Raw genomic sequence first — 21,918 nt, 5'->3', positions numbered from 1 at the left:
GCAGCCTTGACACAGGCTGATAATGTGACTGGCATTATAGTTGGATCAATCACTGAGAAGTTAATTCTGTATGCTGATGATCTGTTACTATTTCTTAACAACCTGTGTCCATCTCTCTCTGCTGCCCTGAACATCCTGTCTTCATTTGCTAAAATCTCTAGTCTACACACTAACTGGGAAAAGTCTCAAATCCTTCCTACAGACCCTGAAGCTCAGGGAACGGCGGACCCGGCTCACATGTTAAAATGGGTATCATCGATACCCTGTTTAGGCATCGCTATTTCCACTAGGGTTTGTGACTATTGCCTATTTAATTTGCACCCGCTGGTTCAGACCATTAGGCAGAGGCTGAAGGCATGGAATAGTCTTACATCAAATGTTATTGGCAGGATCAATTTGATCAAAACGAAAGTGCTTCCCGTGCTCTTATATGTGCTCAGACACTTCCTGGTATGGATACCAAAATTTTTTTTCAACCATTTTCACTCCCTTATTGGTTCCTTAGTTTGGCAGTCCTGACCACCTAAATTTAGCAAACAGATTCTTTGTAGGCCATGGACCCAAGGTGGCTTGGCATGTCCAGATTTGTACATGTACTTTGTAGCTGTTCTACTTACTCATGCCAATAATTGGCTAATTTCTGATGACACCAACTCCTCAGTTGTTCTTAAGCGGCCTATGCTGGCTCTTATGAGGCACTTAGGACTTTACTATATCAGGGAGTGAGAGCTGTATTTCCACCTCTTCCCCCCTGGTTTACGGTCATGCCCCGGGCCGCTTCGGCCTCTGCCTTCTGGTCTTCACACACCCTTGTGGTAAAACCCTAACCTGCCTGAATTTGAGACTTACCCAGATCCTAAGGTCTTGGCCTCAAGAGGTATTAAATATTTAGAGAACATATGTGACAGAGGCTCGTTGCTTGAAACTCAAATATGATCTTCCCAGTTGTCACTTCTTCCGGTTTCTCCAACTCCACCATGCCTTCTGCTCACAATTTGGAGCGGAACCAATTCATCTGTTGACAGATGATCTGGAGTCCCTCCTTTGGGATCCATCCGTTAAGAATCCATTGTCATCTATCTACAAGGCAATGCTACCTACGATTCATGTGGGTCTACACTCCCTGCTGATGAAGTGGCGGATGGAGATTGGTGAGTTTGGTGGGGAGGATTGCGAGGATGCCTGGGATTACCCTGTCACAGAACTAGTGGCTACCAGAGACAAATTAATACAGTTTAAAATCTTACATATGTCATATTTAACACCGGATAGGCTTCATAGAATGTTTCCTGGGACAACATCTGATTGATGGCGATGTGGTATGGCCGCAGATTTCTATCACATTTTTTGGCACTGTTCCCACATCTCTGCCTTCTGGAGGGACATCACAGAGTTCATTCGCTATCTGACTACCATTCCTATTCCCCAATCAGTGGATGTGTGTCTCTTGGGCCTAGTCAATCTATTGGCACATACTAGAGATGTTAGGACGCTTTTTGGTCTATTATTATTATACAGGATTTATATAGTGCCAACAGTTTGCGCAGCGCTTTACAATATAATGGGAGACAATACAGCAACAATACAGTTCAATACAAGAGGCATAGGAGGGCCCTGCTCCTCGGAGCTTACAATCTAGGATATATTACTCTTCTATGCCAGAAAGACCATTGTGTTACAATGGAAGAAGGTCCAGGCTCCCTCATTAAACTTTTTGAAGACGCTGGTGAATTCTGTGGTGCCCTACTACAAGCTGACATATATCTCCAGGGGATGTACAAGGAAGTACTCCAGCAGAAGTTCAATAAAATTTGGGCTGTCTGGTTAGAATCCTCCTCAACAGTGGCAACTAATTTTGGGTAACTGAGCTAACTGTGGTCAAGCTGCTTCCCATTTGCCCTCTTCTCCTTATAACCCTTAATGTAATCATTGTACCTCTGGTCTACTCCTCAGGGAGTTCAGTGGCGATTTCAGGGTTCCCCCTATCTATTTCCCTTCTCTTATCCTATGTACGCTGAGACTCATAATTCCTTACAATTTATACAGATCTTAGGTTATTAGTTAGCTGGTGAGAGTAAGCCGTTATGTTTGTTATTTTTTTTTGTTGTATTGCTTGTTTTTCTACTTGAGCCGGGGAATGCCCAGAGGTTCTGTTTTGTACTGTTTACTTTTGCAAAAACTTCAATAAAGAGAATAAAAAAACAATGCATGTGTTTTTGCTGCATTTTTGCCACTTTTTGCTGCGGTGCATTGTGTTTTTGATGTGTTTGCGTTGCTTTTGTCCAGTCACATGTCCAGAGGTAAAAACACAATACAAACGCTGCAAAAACGCATTAAAAACACAACACACCTCAGCAAAAATGCATATACTTTTTTGCCATGTTTTTGCAATGTAGTGGTGTGAAAGTAGCCTAAGTAGGAATCATCATCTTATTTCACTTTAATACCTTACTGTATTTATTGCAATATGTTTCCATTTCATAAGTAGAGCATTTTTTTATAAAAAAGAAAATGTTAATGCAACATTAAAATTAAATGGATGTGAATCAATTTGTTAGGTCATTACGTTATTTCAGATGCTTCAATCATTAAGAAAATGTCTGAATGAAACAAATTCATTTTCTTGTTTTGTTAGAAATTATTTCCAATTTTGATCAAATTCGTGACTATTGTGATTCAGATACCTATGAATGTCTCAAAAACAAACAATTTTGCAGAATTTTGTTACGTAACTTTCATATCCTTTATAGCTGTTATCAGTATAACCTCACTAGGCACAAGAATGAGTAATGACCCAGGCCATCAAATGATTTACTATACTATATGTTGAAATACACCGTATGTGATTACAGGATGTGGCCATCAGGCTGTATCTGCAGCAAGCCATCCTGTATTCAGGCTTAGATCAATGTACACAGCTTATATCTTTACATTAAGAGACATTTTCATTAACCTAGTACTTAATCTCATTTTGAACCAGCCAGACATGTTTTAAAGTATCTCTTTAATAGTGTACTCTTATTTCCTCTTACTTTCCTAACTCTAGTCACATTCTTTTTTTTTTTTTCTTGAGTTGGGAACGTGGGAGAGAAATGAAACTTTCCTAGCAGACTCCTCCTTTCCCTCCCACCAGCTAACATTACTAAATCCTCTCTAGTTTTCCACAAACACTTTTCTCAACAGAGCTCTGCAGACAGTCTTCTATTCTTTCCTCTGCTATCCAGGGACGATGGAAAGCAACAATTACAACTGTGAATTTGGCTCTCCACCTAAGTACAGCGAGCGTGGCTATGAGCAGCTGAAAGAAGAGATGGAGACTCAGAATCAACCGATGCAGCACTTCCAATCAACTGTGGTGACAATAATGCCAGAGGAGCCCCCTGTCCGAGATCACATTATCTGGTCGCTCTTCAATGCCATGTATATGAACTTCTGCTGCCTCGGATTCCTCGCCCTTATATTTTCCGTCAAGGTAAGATGGAGTCTTCAGGCTTCAAGCCAAAATTGTAAAAGTTGTTGTTTTGTTCACATTGTGCTGAAACAGATTTGGTTATTGTTGCTTTAAAGCTTAACAAATCAGCATTCTGATTAAACTGAGTTATAAATCATAATAAATGTTTTCTTCAGGAAAAAATCATCTTTTTATTTAGGATATTTTCCACCAAACTCAAAATGCAGACAAATTAGTCATACAGCAGTAACTAGTCCATAAAAAACATAAGCTTTAGGTCCCTGCGCAGCAATGGATACCTACATCAACAGAAAACCTACTTCTCTAAGCAGCTGAACACAATGAGATTCAGTTACAACAATTAAAGAAACAAGGAAAACATTTGCATCGCTAAGTGAGACTACCTAAAGTCTAAAGGTCTTCTGTAGTTTCTCAAAATTTATAGTGTCATATAAAAAGACCATGTAGTTATACTTTACAATACTTTATATTTTTTTGGATGGTGTTTAGGCTGTAAAGTAACTTCAGGGTGTCCCAAAAGTCACCATACATATTGAAAATGGGAAATTGTAGCTAAGTGTACCTTCATTTACAAAATATTCTTAAAATTTTTTACAAAATGTTCTCTATATGTTGGCCACCTCTCTCTCTTCACACACAAAGCTTTCTCCTCCACTCATGGTGAACATGTTCCAAGATATCTGTTGTTATGCAAGTAATTGCATTTTGAATGCATTCCTTTAAATGATCCATATTTCTAATATTTTGCTTTACACCATGACTTTTAAGTGCCCCACAAATAAAAGTTAAGTGGGGAAAGATCAGGAGATTTTGTAGGCCATTCCACAGGGCTGTAGCAAGCAATCCATGAACTTTAAAACTGTTGATCCAACAATCGCTGTATGCTGACACCATTATGAGGTGGTGCCCTATTTATGTAGACTTTTAGGACACCCTGTAGATAGTGTTATCCTTGGCCATAAATGACTCGATGTTAGGAAGTTCAATTTTAAACACAACTTTGATAAATGGGACATATATTAAATCCTAGGTACCTGGTAGTCAGAAACACTTTTCAAAGAAGGAGAGCTTCCAGCCTGTTAGGAAATTTCCTTTTGATTAGGCATGAAAAGTAAAGTACTGCATGGGCGTAATATTGTGCGAGGATCATGGTGGTTCCAGATCTAAAAAAAAACTCAAAGGACAAATATACTGCCTATCTCTCTGACCCTCTATAGCAAACCTTCTACATGAGTATTTCAAATTCCTATTATTAGTATTATTATTATAATACAGGATCTATATAGTGCTAACAGTTTGCACAGCGCTTTACAAAATGAAGGTAGACATTACAGTTACAATACAATTTGGTACAAGAGGAAACAGAGGGCCCTGCTCGTTAGAGCTTACAATCTAGGAGGAAGGGTTCAGTGATACAAAAGGTAATAGCTGTGGGGGGATGAGCTGATTGAGGAAATAAATGGTGGTTTACTGGGTAGAAGCAGGATAGGCTTCTTTAAAGAGAGGTTTTCAGGGATCAACTAAAGGTGGATAGATTAGGAGACAGCCGGACAGATTGGGGTAGGGAGTTCCATAGGATGGGAGAAGTTTGGGAGAAGCTCTGGAGGTGAGCATGGGAGGAGGTGACACGGGAACTAGAGAGCAGAAATTCTTGGGAGGATCGAAGAGCACAGTTTGGTTGATATTTTGGTGATGTAGCTTTTAAAAGCTTCCAAAAATGTAAAGTATAATTAAAGGCACATTTTTTTAGCTTCAGATGGAGTGCAGAGAGACTAGAACACTTGCCAAATTTTTATTGCTGTCTGATTCCCCGTAAGGAAGATTTACCCTCTTTATTTGTTCTGGTGACCATTATCACCAAAAGTGAAAGAAAATCCCAAAATTTGGGTGTTCTTCCAATGGGAACATTAATACTGGTAACCCCTGTGTCAATCATGGATTCCCTCACTTTGGAGGGATTTCCTCTCACTTCCTGTTTTGATCATGGAACGGGAAGTTAGGAGAAATTCCCCCAATGGGATGCAGATGGAAAAAAAAGGGTTATTGCCCGCTCTTACTCTATCCAAAATGGAAAAAAAGAATTGCCTTTAGTTAAATTTAAAGCATGCTTCAGTCAGCCTTCTTGGAACTCCTAAAGCTTCCCTCAACTTCAGATTGTATTTATACACACTCAGTTCATATTTTAATGAGCGTGCTGAATGTAACTTTAAAGAGAACCTATCACCAGATTTAAATGAAAACCTGACAGCAGTAGAGGATAATAACCGCATACATGTTTCCCTACTTATAAGATAAAAATGTTTTTCGCCTGTTTTGACCCATGAAACTTTAGTAGGATTCTGGCCACTTCCTCGAAAAGTAATTTCCCGTCTGTGACATCCCCTGCTCCTGCCTCTCCCCATCTGGCTGCTTAGGGAGCCTCAAACATAAATAAACTATAGCTGGGTATGATTATGGAGTATCGTCTGACTGACAGCTCTGATTCTACATGGGGCTAACTGATGTCTAAACCAAGATGGTGGAGCTCAGCAGAAGTCTCAGGCCTTTTTAATATAATAATATCATGAACAATTACAGGGAGGTTAAATGCAGAAAACTATTTCATCTGCTTTATAATCTTATGGGAAGATTGTTGCTGATATTATTAGTACAGGGACAGGGTCTCTTTAAACAAGTTTTATTTTTATAGAATTCAGCAACAGATAAGCTGAGATTAAACAATGCTCATGTGCATGAGGCCTTAAAAGGTTAGTTGGCATTCAGTTTTGGGCAGATGCCAGTGTGATGAATTGTTCACTGACAATTCAGAACATGTTTTCCTGAAAGATTGTTCCCAGCACTTCCCACCCACCAAGGTCATTATTGTGTAATCAGACTTTATAGTTTATTTAGCATTATTGAAACACAATGAGGAAAAGTTCATTGCCAGGAAGGATAAGGTGAAGGGAGAGGAAGGATGGATGTATAGTAAAACCTAGTATACACAATAAGAATAATGGAAAACAAAACAAAAAAACCCTGCTAATCTGATCATTAGTACACAGCTTTCCAGAGCTGATCATGACAGTTCATACAAAAATATCTGAAGAGACAAGCTCAAAAAGTTTTCTCATAACAAAACAAATGATTTTGATGTGATTAGTATAGTATTTGTATGGGAAAAAAACGCATTAAAAAAGAATACGTTACAATACAATATGATACATCACATCACTTCTGAAGTTGTATTTTGCCTTACAAGAATTTTCATAATTTTATTAACCTCTTCATTTTCGATATGAGACTAGCATGCAAAATAAAAAACAGACAATCATTCGTCCGATATTCTCATTGTACTAGGTTTTAGTCTTTTCAAAAAACTTTGTAAGTGGAGTTTCCCAAAATCTAAAATCGAATAGGTGATTTAGCATAATTTAATCAAAACTGGAATACTGCCCTGTAAATTGCCTTGTAGTAAAGATTAGATCCATAGAAACCCCCTTTCCCTCCTGACATGTAACTACTTTGTTCAGTTTATGCCAAGAAACTGCCCAGTAGACCTCAGTGCCTGGTGTTAGTGTTGTATTTAAGCAAACTTATTACATTAAAATTTCTATCTCACCTGTAGCACCCTCTAGTGTGCTACTTGAATAGTGTAGAGTATTATAGGCAAAATCATTGTGGGTGACTCATGGTAGTTGTGTGAGTCATGTGATTGAGGTCGGGTTATTGCAGGTTAGCTGGATGACTCAACAGGTTATGGCTCTGGAGGATAATAGAACCTTCCGGAAGTCAGTAAGAAGCAAGGGGTGGAGGCCTAATCTATATATTCATGAGGGGTCCAGCCAGTCCCAGGTTTGGAGGCCCTGGTAGAGTGGTGGACTGGCCTATAAATATAAGAGGGTCAGGCTGACAGGGGAGACGGGTGGAAGATGGAGTGCTGAGGAGACTGCTGGTGCATAAGAGAGGTCCCCTAGGTCTGGGGGAGGGTGGCCTCTAGGCTGGGCTCAGGCTGGCTCAGGAGGATACATTCTGTGGAGAGGCTTGGATACGATCAAGGCCTGGAGCAGTAGGGAGCAAGGAGGACAGTGTGAGTACAGCAACACACTTTGAGATCTACAAGGCGAAACACTGCCAAATGTAGCAAGCTTTCCAAGGACAGCGCTGGGTTCAATCTGTTATCCTTGTCCCAGGAGATCTTCTGAGAAGCCAGGAGGGTTGGTAGTGCTTGCAGGCTGTGGAGCTGGGAGCAGCTCTATAAGGGGAGAGAAGACATCTCTGCATGTAGCTATGAGAAGTAAAGTGATATTTGAGGGGCTACTTGTTCCTCACCCGTAAAATGAAGCTTCTACTGATCCATAACGACTGACGACTTTCAGGAAAAGAACAGTCCAGGATCTGCCTTTGTACATAGAAGGGAAGTGCCCTCCTTCTATTGTTTCAAGCCAAACTGGGCATCCAATAAAATAACAAAACCAAGCCATGGACTGATCATTGTCTTTGGCTGCAAGTTGGTGCAAGAAATATCTGTTGCCTGGCTGTGCGGAGAGAGGCTTAGGGATACCCAAAACACAGCGGCTCTCATGAGGGTAGCGTTACATACACATTCAACACTCCAACTTAGTGTGTGTTTAATGTGATTTAATCACTTTCTCTATAAACAGCTTTGCTGTAGGAGTACATCAGGATCACTCACACACTAATATGGGCACTCTTTTACTATAAACATATAAATCCGCTTATTTGCCATGAAAAATTATCTAGCAACACCTTTGGATAATGTGAAAAAGTGGCGCACACACTACACAGTGCTAAACTAATCAAAGAAAATTTAAATTTAAACATATTCCACCTTACATAATAATATATATACTGAAATCAACTTCCAGTGAAAATATAAAACAAAAACTGGAAGTTGATTTCAGTATATATATTATTATGTCTGGGAGAGTATGTTTAAATTTTATTTTTTGTATGATTAGTTTAGCACTGTGAATTGTGTGCACCACTTTTTCACATAATCACTGTGGGTTTAATATTAATTTTGGATTTATGTATATAGTGGCAGGAAGGGATGTGCAATATTTACACATGATTTAATTCAATCAATTTAATTTATATATTTGTTGCATCTAGCGCAATTTGGTGTTATTCACAGTTTTTTTTACTGTTTACACTGAGAGTTTGATTAAGCCTCTGGATAGTTTGTTTTCTAAATCCGTTTTTCATTCAAGAAAGTGTTAAATGTCAGCACAGAGGGGCTGAGAACTTCCTAGGTTGAAGGAATGCAGGGAGAGCTGGTAAATCTGTCATGGCAAGGAGAGATTGAAAGCAGCAGGGAGAAAGAGCCAAGGATTATTTTAAAGTGGAACCATGCTGTTAAAAAAACATTGCAACGTTTCCAAAAAACTTTCCTCTGTCTCACAGCAAATCTTTTTTTTACTGTACACTGTATATAGCGCATGTTCAGTGTAGTGTACACTCCAAGCCCCTTTTCAGCATTTGCACATACGCAGGTTTTACATCATCAGTGCCCAATCAATGGCAAGAGAGAAAAGCTGGCCATACACTATTAGAATTTGGTTTGATCATTTTTGTTTGCAGGACGTTTGTTTGATTTACTAATCATTTGTGGGGTCAAAACGACATTCGTTTTCAAACCTAGTTACGAGAAAATTCAAAGGAGCATGATGGAATTTTCCTTTTCTTGAAAACAAATTTCCAAAAGGGAATGTTGTTTTTTGTTTGAGGAAATTCTATTCATTCTAAAAGCTAAAAGCAAACAACATTTTGTACTTTTAAATGACATTCATCAAGTCATCGAATGTACTTATGAACGTTTTCATATAAATGTTTGTACAAATGTCCAATCCTAAACCTATTAGTGTATGGCCATGATCTGATCAGTTACTGTCCTGTCAACCTCCACATTATAAGGCCATTCAGACTTGGCTGGAGAAGGGGAACACCAAGCAAAACAAATAGACTAGTATGTGTAGAGAGACAATATGTATGCGTGATGTGTGTGTCCTATGCAGTTATTTTACTCTTTGGAAATGCATATGCATCCAGTTTGAAACTAGTAACAGTGCCTGACTCTTTGCGAGTGCTTACAAATATGACTAAAACACATGCTGAATATAAAGTAAATCTAAATAACAAGATCACCTTGCAAAAGCACCAACTATGTTTTATATAAAAGCATACTCAAAGAAAATGTGTGTGTGTGTGTGTGTGTGTGTATATATATATATATATATATATATATATATATCAGATAAAATAAGTATTAAACACGTCACCATTTTTCTGGGTGTATCTGATTCTAAAGGTGCTATTGACATGAAATATTCACCACATGTCTGTAACAACTCATGCAATCCATACATACAGAGAAACCAATACAAATAAGTTCAGAAATTAAGTTGTGTAATTCAATGGAATGACACAGGGAAAAAGTATTGAACGCTTGAAGAAAGGGAGGTGCAAAAAGGCATGGAAAGCCAAGACACCAGCTGAAATCTATCAGTAATTAGAAAGTAATCCTGCCCCTTGTCAGTGCAAATTAATATCAGCTGGTTCAGTCTCAATTGATGGCCTATAAAGAGGTGTCTCATTACCAAGGTGTCACACAAGAAATATATTGTGATGGGTAAAAGCAAAGAGCTCTCTCAAGAACTTCACAACCTTATTGTTGCAAAACATACTAATGGCATTGGTTACAGTAGGATTTTTAAACTTCTGAATGTTCCAGTGAGCACTGTTGGGGCCATAATCTGGAAGTGGAAAGAACATCATTTCACCATAAACTGGCTAAGACTAGGTGCCCCTTACAATACTTCTGACAGGGGAGTGAAAAGAATTATCAGAAGAGTTGCCCAAGAGCCAAGGACCTGGAATTAGCAGGTACAATTGTTTCAAAGAAAACAATAAGTAATGGACTCAACCGCCATGGCCTGTATGCACGGTCACCATGCAAGACTTCATTGCTGAAGAAAAAGCATGTTGAAACACAATTGCTGCACAACATTTAGACAAGCCTGTGAAATACTGGGAGAATATAGTCTGGTCAGATGAGACCAAAATTGAACTCTTTGGATGCCATAATACACACCATGTTTGGAGGTCAAATGGCACTGCACATCACCTCAAAAACCCTATACCAACAGTGAAGTTTGGAGGTGGGAACATCATGGTGTGGGGCTGTTTTTCAACATACAGTAATGGCAAACGTCATGTCCTTGAAGGAAGGTTGCATGGAAAAATGTACCAAATCATTCTTGATAAAAATCTGCTGCCATCTACCAGGATGATGAAGATGAAACAAGGGTGGACATTTCAGCAAGACAATGATCCCAAACTCAAAGCTAAAGAAATTCTCAATTGGTTTCAAAGAGAGAGAATACTGTAAAGCTGCTAGAATGTCCCAGCCAACCACCTGACTTGAATCCAATAAAACATCTATGGATAGAACTAAAGATCAGAGTTCATAGAAGAGGACCATGGAATTTTCAAGATTTGAAGACTGCTTGTGTGGAGGAATGGGCAAAAAACACACCAGAGCAATGCATACAGGAGGCGTCTTGACGCTGTCAATACCAACAAAGGATTTTGTACAAATGAAATACATGAAATACATTTCAGTTAGCGTGTTCACTTTTTTCCCTGTGTCGCTCCATTATATTACACATAACTTAACCGCTTTCCCACTGCCCTATAGCAGATATACAGATATACATATATATATATATATGTGATTTTGCATTTCCGGGTAAGGGGCACGTGAGCCGCACACCCTACCAGCACCGCCATTTGTGGTTGCGGCTGTCAATCACCGGGTCATTACCCGCCGGCGCCCGGTGATTACCGAGCATCTCCGAGGGGGAGGAGGACTGTTTTGTTTACTAACAGTTCTCCTCCCTGTCAGCTTGGGCACACTGCTCTGGGTGGCTGTGCACAGCCATCCAGAGCAGTGTGATTACAGTGAAGCACACTGACACCGCCCCCTACTAAAACACTCCCTGCACACAACACAGTTAACCCTTTGATCGCCCATCCCTTCCTCCTCAGTGCCATTAGTACAGTGTCAGTGCTTTTTTTTTAGCACTGATCACTGTATTGGTGTCACTGGGGATGTCAGTGACACCAAATCAATTCCCCCCAATGTCAGAATGTCCACTGTAGTCCCACTAAAAGTCGTTGATTGCCGCCATTTGTAAACACTATAACTTTCACATAAATCAATTGATTTACACGTATTGATATTTTTTTTTTAGCAAAGACATGTAGCAGAATACATTTTGGCCTAAATTTATGACTAAATTTGATTTTTAAAATTTTTGTACTGGACATGTTTAATAGCACAAAGTCCAATATATATATTTTTTCTCAAAATTGTCAGTCTTTTTTCTATAGTGCAAAAAATAAAAACCGCACAGGTGATCAAATACCACCAAAAGAAAGCTCTATTCATGGGAAAAAAAGGACGTAAATTTAATTTGCATGCAGTGTTGTGTGACCATGCAATTGTCAGTTAAAGTAACACAGCGCCATAACACAAAAAATGGCCTGGTCAGGAAGGGGGGTAAATCCTCAGGAGGGCAAGTGGTTAATTTCTGAACGTATTTGTTTTGGTTTCTTTGTATGTATGGATTGCATGGTTTGTTACTGACATGTGATAAAAATGTTATGCCAATAGCACCTTTAAAAATATATTTACTGAGAAAAATGGTGTCATGTTGAATACTTATTTTACCCGCTGGTATGTACAGATTATTGTAATATGATACGAATCTGTGTCCTGCTTATTGTAGCTAATTAAAGACTTGTTTTACCTTGTCATTATCTTATTTTTCATTTTCTTGTTTTTATAGTCCCGGGACAGGAAGCTGCTGAGAGATGTGAATGCTGCAACCAGCTATAGTTCCACGGCCCGTTCCTTAAACATTGCCGCCACCGTTCTCTCTATTTTGTTTTCAATTGTCTTTATGATTGTAATGATAGTTGTAAGTTTGAACAATCAAAAAACAGACCTTAGCTACATAAATGAGTACGGACATGGAAAGTGATAACAGCTCAAAGACAGCAAGTGTCCGAGTGTAATTTGGACCCTTTTTCCTTTAAATTTTAACTCCTATTTTTAAATCTCTGAATGTTGGACTAATATGTTATTACACCAGCTAATCTGTAAAAGGGTGTGAAGGTAATATGGCATTCAAGCTTCAAGACAGCTGTGAAAGTCTCCTTTCATTTCTATGACTGACTGGAGAAATCAGTTGCATCGGGGATTAACGTAAGGATGGGTTTTGGTGGAGAGATGTGCAGTCCATGATGCTATCTGTTGCGATTTTGCACCTGGTACAGCTGCTTTTGAAGCTGGTTTAATTGTAGTGAACACAACTCACCCCAATCAAACAAATTCAAGTCAGTCTAATTCAATGAACCACACTGTTCTACTTCTTTAAAGTGAGCCATCGTAAGATGTCCACTATTACCAAAAACAATTCTGTACCTCTCTTGGATTTAGTTTTATGTTGTAATGTGAGGCCTGAATTGATGGCTTAGCCCTACTAATTGCCATTCCATTGTGTAATAAGACTGCCACAATAGCCACCACCAAGATGGCAGACAGTTATGCTAAGTCTCAAAACCAGGCTAAATCAGATAACATTGAAGTACACTGAAATCAGGGAGTAGCTAAAAAGAGGTATCTCTGCCTATGAAATGTAAAATGCCAACCTGTGACATCTGTTCATAGGCAAGACTTTTTAAAATTGGTATTGGTATACTGGTTTACTTTATGGTATATTTAAAAGTAACAGTTGGTATGATTTTTCTGTTAAGTTTGAAAAAAATTAGGTATCCACTCTCCTTTTCTTTATAATTCTTATAACACTTGTTCTAATCCAAAGATTGTTAGAACATTTTTTGATGTACATTATTTTATTTCTTTTTAACCAAAGTTTAATGGCTGTTGGTCATCACCTTTTCTATACATAAAGGGTTTATTGTACCAAATGTTTTTCTATTCACTTATTAATAAAACTGATATAAAAATTCTTGTAACTTTAAACTTTTCTAAGAAACTGTATTTTCTATACAAATGCTATTGTATTTTAATTATTCATTAAGAGGGCTGCTGTGTGTTGTAAATCATGAGAATAATTGAGAAATCAGTTTGTTCTGTGTATTTGGTATAATAAATTGAATACCACTGCTATTTGCATTTTTTGTTTTTTTTCTGTAAATCTAATGTTATTCATTGAAGGAAGTATGGGAAAAGGTCATTTTTTTTGTCTTTATATCTAATTGTAATAGTTGTTTGCAACCTTGTTTTCTGCGACAACGCTTTATGGGTTAGAACTGTTTTCTTTTTGTGGTTTTGCAATATTCCCAACAACTGCATGCTAAAAAAATAAAAATTAGAGTGTATCTTAAAACAACAAGCATTGTTTTGTGCTGTATCAAGCCAAAGAGGAATATGGAAAAACCTTGCAACAGGAATAGTATATAGAAGATATTGATTCAATAAGAAATTGATGCAATAACTAAAAGTTAAAGCAGGAAAAAATATACTTGGGCCCCATGAACTTTGGTCCTTTAGCTCAGCTTCATGGAGCTTTGGCATTTAGCTGTGGGTGGGAGGGCACAGGCGTCTGTTTTGGGCATCATGCACCCAGGGACGAATGACTGAAATGCATACTTTCTGCATTCTAGACATTTGTCCCCGGACACATACTGCCCTAAGCGTTTGTACAGCTAGGTGCCCTGTTCAGCCACAGAAGCTGTCAGCCTCTCATAGAGTTTAACAGGCTGCTAGCAGAAGAACTGGACACTTGTGCCCAATGCCCACAGCTAACAGCCCAGTGTGCATGGGGTCTAAGTGGCACCTAGATATGAATATGTCTAAGGCTAGGTTCACACCTATGCAGATTGCGTTTGACCTGTTTTCTGCATTGTGTTTTGTGTTTTTGCACCTGTGTTTTTTATGTGGTTTTTTTTTCTTCATTTATTTTTTACTTTTCTTGCTGCTAGGCAGATTTAAAATACAAAACGTATCAAAAACATGGCAAAAACGCACTACATGATTTTCTGCAGCATTTCCATTGAAGTCTATAGAGCCAAAAATGCCACTTTTTTCATTCAAAAAAGTCCCTGACCCTTTCCAAAAAAACGCACTGGGTGAAAACGCGGAGATGTGAACAGGTCCCGTAGAAAATCATGTTAAATGGACTGTACTGCTTCTCTGCAAAATGCTGCGAAAAACGCTTAGGTGTGAATCAAATAAGATGTATCTACAAGCACAATATCGAATAATATAAAATATTCATCATAAAAGGAAGAGGTAGTCCTAAAAACAGTCATAACAACCTGAACCTATGTATAGCAGCTAGTTCAAAAGAGAGGAAGTGGGAACTCCAACACAAAACTGTAAGGGCTTATTCACACCACTAGGCATGCTTTAGTGTGCACATAATGCGCATGAGCTGGTACGTGTACTATGATACATCATTAATACACATCATAGTTCGTGTTTTGGATCACTGCACAGATTTACAAGAAATACACAAAGAACACCAAGGAGGATATTTACTAAAAGTGGAGAGTGCAAAATCTGGTGCAGCTCTGTATAGAAACCAAACAATTTCCAGATTTATTGTCAAAGCTTAGTTGTACAAGCTGAAATTAGAAGCTGACTGGCTACCATGCACCAGATTTTGAGTGCCTCAATTTTAGTAAATGTCCACCCAAGATTCAAATAAGAATACACACCCCTCTTGTATTTGGACAATATTTGCTTATCCCGGAGTTCAGCTTTAGCCTGAAAGTGCCAACAGCATATGACAGCAATTCATCATTCATCAAAAATCATCTCTGGGATGGAATAAAAACCTTTGCAGTGGAGCCCCCCACATTGAAAAGGTTAACTTTGAGGGATAGAGTAAGAGGCTGTATTATTTAAATTTCCCCTCGTTCTGGCAGACTCTTGAGTTCTCTTCTTCTATCCTCCGGTCCAGAATATGGGTGCATCATCTCCATTATAAAATACAATGCAGGGCTATTAGTCCTGCATCGTCTGTGAGGAGGTAAGCGTGTGACCACAGACAGGTTACACAGATGGAAGGATGGAATAAGTGAGGACAAATGTATTTCACATTACTCCTCTATCTACAAATCAGCATGCAAACTGTATTAGTATTATAAACAAATATCTCAAACAAAAATTATTTTCCCCAAGTATTTCCACTGCTGTCACCTTATCATATAAAATATAAATACAATAAACCACATCCACAATGAATTACAGATCTGAGATGGCTCAGGGATTTCACTTCCCCTTCCATAATAGATGATCATATCAAAAATATTAACAAAAACAAAATGAAAATAAATCACACCGAATTGTCCACAGCACCCGTGAAACAGTGATTCCTGTGCTTCACACAGATGTTACCTGTCCCCAATCAATGTCAGTTCTTCATGCAATTCACCACGTGATTCATGATCAACCACTTCCCAACACTCAATGGCACTCACCGAACATTTACGCCTCTAATAGAATGGCATATAAGGCTTTTCCTAGGATATTGTTCCCAATTTTCCTATGATGTCACACTTCCAGCCTATCTTCTCCGTTAAGGGATCCACCAGACATCCAGCATCAACAAAAGAAGAAACTCTGTGCAATACTGTAAAATACTATAAAATGTTTTCATAATCTAATTAAAACCTACTTGCAGACGGTCAGTGAACATCAATAATGCAGAATATCATAAAGCAAGTATTGCTGTCAGAATCTCCACCACCGGCTAACATGTTGAGTTACCTACACCTCGCCTGGTCCCCTGTTCGCATCACTGATGACACGTAACGTCCGGACTGGCTTTAGTCTGTTAGTGGATGGCAGATATTCTGACAGCAATATTTGCTTTATCATAGTTGCCAACAGTCATGGATAATCTGGGACACTCACGGATTTTAATAAAATGTCACGGCATGTCCATATCCTGGAAATCAGACCCGCTCACAGACACTGGCCTTTTTCTGTATCATTGCCCGCCAGAACTGCACTGTAATTGAGGCATTTCAACATTGCTGTCTGTATAGTGGGGCACATTGATTTGCTTCTTTTGCTGCTGCGATCATATGGACAGACAGAGATCGGGGTGAATCCTCTCCCCCTCCCCAGCAGTAACTTTCATTAGCTCCAGCTCTCTGGTGGAGGACCAAAATAACATCCCCCAGTAGGAGCCAGCCTCCTCCTTGCTGGATGAGTGGGTGAGGATGTGGCCATCTAGTATTATGCAGACTCCAATGGTGACATCAGTGGGAGACTGGTCAAGTCAGAGTGAAGCATTCCAGCGGTGTTTTCAACCTCCTGCCATGCTTGGCACATGACAGCGGTCTGGTGCCCAGAGCCCCAGCACAGACCGTTCTGCTGTACTGCAGTGCTCTCCTGATCTCTCAACTTGTGAGTAGAACCATTGTTATTTCAATGTTGTTTCCATCCTCTCAGCCCTCTCCTCACCTGCCCTGTGACATCTAGAATGGGAAGGCGTTGCAGCTGTTCAGGAGACACTAAGAGAGTTACTTTGCTTGGTCAGTCTCGTCACATTCACAGTGTAGGCAGTCATGAAGTCACCCTCCACAGGCTCTGTATTCTCCATTTAGCTAGGTAAAGATGCGTTAATGGGGCCATTGCTAACAATACAGCAGTACTAACCTTCATATCATAGATACTACAGACTTGCCTGGAAAGTGGGCATTGTTGGGACACTGGCTGCCTGTATCATATGAACATTTATATTGTGTAATAGCGATTTTCTACAATATGCAGTAAGGCAAACTTTTGTACAGACAAAAGAGAGGCATGAAGAAATAGTCACCATGAAATAATGGGGTAAGAAGGAATGAGGATGAAAAAAAGAAGGAAAGAAATTATGAGAGAGAATTGAAAGCAAAGGAGAAGGAAAGACAGAGAGAGAGGAACAGAAAAAGAGAGAGATGGTGAGAGAGAGGAAAAGAGAAAATGAGGTAGAAGTAAAGTTTGAGAATTTAAAAGACAGAGGCAGTAAGAGTGGAGTAGAAAATGAGGAGAGAGAAAGAAGGAATAGAGAGAGGAAAGGAAAGAGAGATGAAAAGAAAGGGAAAATAGGAGGAAAGAGAGAATGAGAGAGAGTAACAAAGAGAATAAGAGAGAGGGAGAGGAAAGAGAAAATTAGGAAGGGAGAAGAGAAAATGAGAAAAAGGCAAGAGAGAATGAGAGAGAGGAGAGAGAGTGAGTCCCAAATGACCAACGTTCTGACCTAAATAAATCTCAAATAAAGAACATAATGAATGATTCCCAAGAAAATCTGTTTGGAAATAGAGAAATGAAATAAACTCCAAGAAACAAATTGTTTACTAATCACTGCAGAGAGACTACAAACTGGCCCTGAACCTGGAGGTGCTACAAGATCCGAAGGGCAGACAGACCCTGAGTCTGTACAGACAGCATCCACAGCTTGGAAATCGAATCAGGAAGGCACGGACCAACCTACAAACCCAGGGAGAGTAGACTGTGCCAGCAATGTGACCAAGAGGTCCTAGAGAACGAGGACTATTTTCTGCTACAGTGCCCCAAGTACTCATCATTAAGGGACACTCACTTCCAGAGACTTTCCACTCCTGGACTTCACTTCTATAGAGGAGAGGAGGAAACTCCAAATTCTACTGGGAGAAGAGGAGCCAATGGTGAAAATAGCTCCACAATATGTGATAGCATGCCACAGGCTGAAAGGGACATGAAAAATTGGGGACCTAAAAAATCCTTTATATGGACTCTTTCCCTATCCCCCCTTATATTACCCCTTATCCCCCCTTCCCAATGCTTTGGCAATGCTAGAGAGAGAGAGAGAGAGAGAGAGAGAGAGAGAGAGAGAGAATGAGAGAGAAAGGGAATGAGAGAGAAAGAGAATGAAACACACACAAAAGGTGTCCCTAAAAACCTTTTTGAAATGTTGCCAACTATGCTTTATGATATTTTGCATTGAAAAAAAGAGAAAAAGTTATGCTTAAAGCAGAGCTAAACCCGCTATGACATCCGAATGTCTGTCCGTGTTGAATAAGATAATGCTGTCTCTTTTTCATTAGGGGTTTGGTGAAAGGTATTGTGCTTTTTTGTTTAAAAAAAATTGAATTATTGATATACTGACATATCTTTGATATACTGACGTAACAGTTTTTGCATTTTCATATATACGCTATGTGAGCCGTTTGAGGTAACCTCTGTCTGGACCAGGTGTCTGTGCATGAGTCCACTATTGTTTTACCGATGGTAGTTTTGGTTACACAGACCGCACAAACATAGTGTGCTGGCATATATCTTACTTATTGATCCTGTATTTTCTTTTAGTATTTTGATATCTTTATGTATTAACAGACAAGATACTGACAAACACAATAGCAGATCTGCGCCTCTCTAAGCCTGTAGTGTCAGGCTACCAGGTTTACACTCTGTATTCAGGTGCTGGCAGAAATAGAGCACACTTCACTCACAAACGTAATCTAGTATACAGATACCGCCACACACTGTATTCAACTCTAATTTAAGGTGAATGAAAAACTGGCTTCAGCTCAGATCCCAGCCCATCGGTCACACCCCTCTGACATGTTTCACCCACATTGGGGTTAATCACAGAGAAAAGATACTGGCCACTTAGCAAAGTGAATGTTCATTGACCTTACCAAATGCAATACATGAGTTTGTTTATTCAAAAAGGTATAAAATTTCAAAGACAGTACAATACAATTACAAATAAATCAAAATAATCTGTTTGACATGGTGAGCTCAGTACATCAAGGTATACAGGGTGCACAAGTGACAGATCATCCATTATAAAGCAGGATAAATCATTGAATAGTCATAGACACATGAGGAGCAGTACTGCATAGAGTGGGGGGGGGGGTATGAGAGGGAGGAGAGAGGGGAAGGGAAGGGAGAGGGAAAGAGAGGGGAAGAGATGGGTTGGAGAAGGGAGGGGAGAGGGGAAGAAATGGGAGGGAGAATGGAAGGTGTGACGAACACGGTGCCCAACCCCTGCCCTTCCCCTCAACTCATGACAAAGGACCAGCCAATCTCACACCGTGCTATCACTTACGTAACAATGCCAGCTCCTGGAACCACAATCTAGGTGCCAGCAGTCTGAGAGCGATTGTCACTGGGTTAAGTTAATTAAGCAATTAACTCTATAAGCTATCACCACCACCACCTTTTGACTGGGAAGGCAGAAACTCACAATCTTAACAAGAGCAAATATGAAAAATAGACATCTGTACACACACTGTCACCACAGACAGGTATATTCAGAGATTTGTCATATGCAGTAGCACTCGTCAACAGACAGGAATTCTTTAGTTTGCAGTAAAAGCCTTAGGGAAAGTTTTACTACTTTTCAAAATAGGGTTTAATAATTAAAAGGTCGAAATGGTGCAAATAAAATATTTACAGGAAAAGGGTGTTCCAAAGAAATAGAGAGACAATAAAGCAACAGAGAATTAAAAAAAGAGTTAAAAATGGTGTCCTTGGTCCTAGCAGAATCCAATTGATCAAGCAAAAACGGTACAGTGGCTCTCTCAAGTGCGGTTAGGCATTCCTTGGTTGATGTTAAACGAGAGCTGTCAGAGGGTCCTGACATTTCCTTTTTCTGTGGTATCAAAGGGGTATTGAAAGAGACCATCTGACCAATTACCCAGTTTAAGGAGTGGTGACTGGGAGGTCATCACGTTTTTGACTGCGTCATGGCCCTCCCTTACACACAGTTTTATACTAATATTAATACCTTCCACTATGTACAGGTTGCATTCTGGAAACTGGTAGATCATTGTTCAACATTACACAGTATTTCATGTCCAGGGATACCAAATGCAGAGTAAATCCTGTATAATAATAATATTTCAGATGGGTCTGTCACCCAGGAGATAGGAGGCTGCTTTCTCCCTTTTCGTATGTGCTAGCTTAGTCATGTATGACCTTGATTTGTTCAGGATGATATTCTCCATTCACATATATACTTATTATCAATGTGTCTTGGTCCTGGTGGATTTTATGAATTGTGTGTGGATTTTGTTAAGTTGTGAATTGGGCAGAGGTCTCGGAGAGGTCGCCCCCACCTAGCTGTTTCCTAGGTAGATTTTTTTATGGCACGCTACAAAGCATGCATAACAGGGCTGATGGATTTTGTCATAGTTTTACAATAGGTCACTCAAAAAAGTGATAAACTGTAGGAGTTGATTGCTAGCAGGCCCTGCTATATCTCTGGCCTTAGTGGAGATAACTGGTCCTCTGAAGACCCAGACCCATGTTGACTCAAGGCGCTGCTGAAACTATAGGTATATTCTGGAAAGAAGGGGGGGGGGACTTAGAACTGCTGGATCTCTGGTTTTAAAATGACAAATAAAATGTTATGGCTGAATTCTGTAACAACATGGCTGCTACAAACACAGCTATTCTTGTGATCAGTATGCATGACCATTACAGAAGGGACCTCCAAAATACTATCTAATGGCGCAAAGCCCAGAATATGGAGAGGAGTAATACACAATCATTAGCCCCACTTCCTGAACATCCAGGAAAGTCACACTTTATTATATTTCCATTGACAGCCTCTATTCAGACGCATCTATCATGGCTTGCCAGGATGACACCGTAGGCCACTCTGCCAAAGTCCACTTCATCAGGATTTCCTTTTTACCATAATATATGAGGTAAGAAAGTAACAGTTTCAAATGAGGGGACTGTTGTGTGTCATCATGAAGTCCCAGTAAAGTCAAATCTGATGAGACAGGTAGATATGGTGTTCATTTTAATCAATCTATTAAGTCCTAGAAAATCTGACTTTTTTATTTCCAGTGATTGGGTATTCAACAGAAACACTAGTTCAATATTTTTTACCTTCTTTACTAATGTTTACTTGCCAAATAAACAGATGTTTTGCTAAGTGAATAGCATTAACCCATTTAATAAATCACCTCTAGTAAATGGAAACATTCTGCCATGTACTTCGGTTTCCTAGTTGCTTTGATGCACAATTTTACCCCTATCCCACCCTGTCCTTCTCCCCTCCCCCATCTTCCAATATCCTCAAAATAGAAAGTGAACAAAGTAAAACTAAGTTAACCCTGTGAAAGAAGGGTTACATTTTCAGCTGGCCACCTTGCTGATCTCCAGCTACTGTGGTCATATGACACTACTGTGTGTGTCAAATATCCATGGAAATATAATAAAGTGTGACTTTCCTGGATATTCACGAAATGGTGCTTTGTAGTCCCTTCCACTCTTAAGAGGCAGTGATGGGACCTGCAGCGCTCAGAAGCTGATCAGGTATTTAAGTGGATGGGTCGGCTGACATCAGTAGCTGCTAAGGACATTGAGAACTAGTTCCTATGGAAGACTTATCACAGCTTTCCTCAGCCTTTTAATGCCAGAG

The 21,918-nt window shown here is 39.5% G+C and overlaps 1 protein-coding gene across 1 annotated transcript; it reads left to right on the top strand.

The window, feature by feature from the left end:
- Positions 1-3,108: 3,108 nt before the first annotated feature.
- Positions 3,109-13,670, top strand: LOC149444072 (interferon-induced transmembrane protein 3-like). The gene is made up of 2 exons (XM_089655054.1): positions 3,109-3,472; positions 12,325-13,670. The coding sequence occupies exons 1-2, from the start codon at positions 3,230-3,232 to the stop codon at positions 12,517-12,519; spliced, it is 438 nt and encodes a 145-aa protein (XP_089511180.1). The 5' UTR covers positions 3,109-3,229; the 3' UTR covers positions 12,520-13,670.
- Positions 13,671-21,918: the final 8,248 nt, after the last annotated feature.

The sequence above is a fragment of the Staurois parvus genome, unplaced genomic scaffold (genome assembly GCF_062004578.1).
Source record: "Staurois parvus isolate SC_StPar_1 unplaced genomic scaffold, SC_StPar_1.0 ptg000818l, whole genome shotgun sequence".
Classification (NCBI taxonomy): domain Eukaryota; kingdom Metazoa; phylum Chordata; class Amphibia; order Anura; family Ranidae; genus Staurois; species Staurois parvus.
The sequence above is the reverse complement of the archived record's forward strand: the minus strand, read 5'-3'. Positions and strand labels throughout refer to the sequence as shown.